At 44.4% G+C, this 3,245-nt stretch overlaps 1 protein-coding gene across 1 annotated transcript; it reads left to right on the forward strand.

The window, feature by feature from the left end:
• Window positions 1-1,812: 1,812 nt before the first annotated feature.
• LOC21409032 (protein SRC2) lies at window positions 1,813-2,994 on the forward strand. Its single transcript, XM_010096762.2, has one exon. It carries the CDS (start codon window positions 1,862-1,864, stop codon window positions 2,894-2,896), a length of 1,035 nt encoding a protein of 344 aa, XP_010095064.1. The 5' UTR covers window positions 1,813-1,861; the 3' UTR covers window positions 2,897-2,994.
• The last annotated feature ends 251 nt before the right edge of the window (window positions 2,995-3,245 follow it).

A 3,245-nucleotide genomic window follows, 5' to 3' on the forward strand; every position in this document is an offset into this window, starting at 1 on the left:
AACATATCTCAGTTAATCTTACAAATATTAGAGAATCATTATCATTCATATCTAGTTCTGGAGCTCGGCTCCAAGAATTTAAACTATATTGCAGGAACAGTCAGAAGCGCCCAAGAAAGTTTCCAATTGACGTGAGACATAGGTGGAATTCTACCTATTTAATGTTGAAGGCATCACTCCCTTATTCGGAGCTTATCACGACGTACGTAAACAGTAAGAACGATCAACTTTTGATTTTCGATACAGATTGGCAGATTGGTGAGTATTTCTTTAAATTTCTAGAAGTTTTTTATAATGCTACTGAATTACTTTCTGGAGTTTATTATCCTACTATTCATTTAGCTTTACATTATCTATTTAATATTTCAGAAATATTTTCATATTATAGGGATACAGAACTTTTTGGAAACATAGTTAAGTTAATGGAAAATAAATTTAAAAGTTATTGGTCAGGTTGTCCTATGTTATATGCATTGGCAACCATTTTAGATCCTAGGCGTGGAGTAGATGGAACTGAATCATTGATGACTGCTACCGCAGAGAATTTAGGAATATATATGCAACTAACTATTAGTGACGCTAAGAAGATGTTAGAAAAGGTTTTTAGTTTGTATGAAGCAAAATATAGCACATGTAAAAAAGAACAGGGAACTTCGTCGTCAACTACCAGTTCGGGGCCTAAAGGATCGTCATGGAGTTTCTTGAAGAAGAAAGAGAAAACGGCAGGATCGTCCTCATCACAAGCGTCTACGAAACTATTCAAATATTTTGATGCAAATTTTGTAATCGATGACGACAAACTAGACATCTTACAGTGGTGGAAGAGCAAGACCGATCGTTTTCCAACACTGTCCATAATAGCTCGTGACATTTTGACAACTCCAGTGTCAACGGTAGCATCGGAGCAAGCTTTTAGCTCAAGCAACCGAATTCTTGATGAAAAGAGAAGCAGAATGCATCCAGATATCTTGGAGGGACTAATGTGCGTTAAAGACTCGGAAGATGCTAGAAGACGAAAACAACAATACACAGATGATTCGATGAAAGAATATTTTTCTAACTTAGAAATAACAGAATCTTCTGGAAGCACTTAGGTTTGTGATTTACTATTCCTAGCTACTACACTCTTTTTTTCTTCGCTAAGGTTTTGTCCCGATCTCCTCACAGGTTTTACTCAGTAAGGTTTTTAACGAGGCAGTCATTTATGTGTACTCATATTACATCAATTCAATAAAATCACATCTTTTGGGGCATATGATATATATTTTTAATTAAATTTAAAAAAAATACAAGGGCTGGGGCAGGCCCGTAAAGGGCCTGGGCCCAGGCCCGGCCTTGGCCCTTATGGACCAGGGCCAAGGGCCTGGATCGGGCCTGAGTTTTTCTTTTCAGGCTCGGCCCAGACATGGCCCTGCACTGTGTAGGGCCGTGCCTGGCACGGCCCAAGCCCTTAATGGGCCTGGTGTCAAGCGTGCTGTGCCAGCCCGGCACAGCACGTTTGACACCTCTAATCTAAACCAATTAAAGTTTTACTAATCAATACTTAAAAATAAACTAGTTAATTTTTAACTATTAAATTTAATTAAAATTATATTAAATTAAAAAATATATAGAATAAATGAGTGTTAAATAGATTTGACGCTGAAAATAAAAAATGATTGATAATACATACATTTTTTTTTTTTAGTTTTATAAGGGAAACTCCACAAAAATAAAGAAAAAATCAATAATAAACGAAGGGCAACATCGTCACACAACTCGAACTTTTTTTTTTTTTTTTTTTTTTTGCTCAAGGTTAGGAGAAACTTTCCCCTTTTTCCCCAAATATTTCTCTCCCAATCTTCTCTCTTTTTCGCCCTTTATGCGTGACTTGCGCAACATTCCAAATCTCATGCCAAACTCTCCTGATCCTCCTTCACTCATACCCTGCGCACCCCCAAACCCTTACCTGCGCACGTTAGCCCAACCACCTAATCCACCGCCACCGTCCATGGCGTCCTCTCGCCTTCCGCCGCCGTCGAAGCCCCTCGACCTCGACCTGACGATCGTCTCCGCCAAGCACCTCAAGAACGTCAACTGGCGCAACTTCGGTGAACTCAAGCCCTACGCCGTCTTCTGGCTCGACCCCGACCGCCGTCTCGCCACGAAGTCCGACGACTCGGGCTCCACCCGCCCCGTCTGGAACGAGCGCTTCACCCTCCCCCTCACCGCCTCCCTCCACGACTCCTTCCTCACCCTCGAGATCTTCCACTCCAAACCCTCCGACACCACCAAACCCCTCGTCGGAACCCTCCGGGTCCCACTCAAGGACCAGCCCGATCTCGACGACCCGAACCGAATCCGCACTTTCACTCTCATCCGCCCCTCCGGCCGCCCCCAGGGTAAGATCCGAATAAAGCTCGCCGTTCGCGAAAGGCCTCTCCCGCCAGATTACCATATTACCCCTCCACCGAGCTATTTTTACTCCACTGCCCCTCCCCCTACCCGCGACTACAGGGCGTACTCGCCCTCACCGGCGACTTCTCCGTCTCCTCCGCCGCTGTCGCCGTATCATTACAGCTCGTATCACGACGCGTATTCCGGGTATTACCCCGGGTACTACTCTAGCGCCCCGCCTCCGCCGTTGCATCCGAGGCCGTTCTTCGACCGGCCCGTGGGCTACGGTGGGCCCAGTGGGCCGTCCGCGCCCGTGGACTACTCGCCGTACGAGCAGAAGCCGAAGAGCGGGAAGATGGGGCTCGGGACGGGATTGGCTGCGGGCGCGGTCGCGGGAGCTTTGGGTGGACTCGCCCTGGAAGAAGGGTTGAAGTACGAGGAAGAGAAGATTGCTGATCGGGTCGAGAACGACTTGGCGGCGCGTGACGATTACAGCGATTATCACCGCCCTGAATATTGAAGTAATTTGGTTTTAGTTATGGTAAGATATAATGACTAATTTGAAGCATTAGCTTGCGTTTGTGGCGTATATGTTTATATATGTATATGTATATATATTTGTGTTGGCTTTGTGTGGGTTTTGGAAGTTTGCTGGGTGAAATGAAGATATGACAATATTTTATTGACGAGGATCTTTTGAATGCTCACGTGTTCTATTTGAAAGAAATAAATGAACTTGACTTTGGAATATCAGTATTTATCTGCATTTGTATTTCAATTTTGGTCCTGTAAATGCTTAAGGTCTGAGTTTGACAATGCACGAACACGAATCCAGATAGGTTTTTTGGGCTTTGGTGAATTGAGGTTGG

The sequence above is a fragment of the Morus notabilis genome, unplaced genomic scaffold (assembly GCF_000414095.1).
Source record: "Morus notabilis unplaced genomic scaffold, ASM41409v2 Scaffold42, whole genome shotgun sequence".
Taxonomy (NCBI): domain Eukaryota; kingdom Viridiplantae; phylum Streptophyta; class Magnoliopsida; order Rosales; family Moraceae; genus Morus; species Morus notabilis.

Bases quoted from the DNA above. Each gene is read 5' to 3' on its own strand.
- LOC21409032 (XM_010096762.2), top strand. From the start codon at position 1,862: ATGCGTGACTTGCGCAACATTCCAAATCTCATGCCAAACTCTCCTGAT.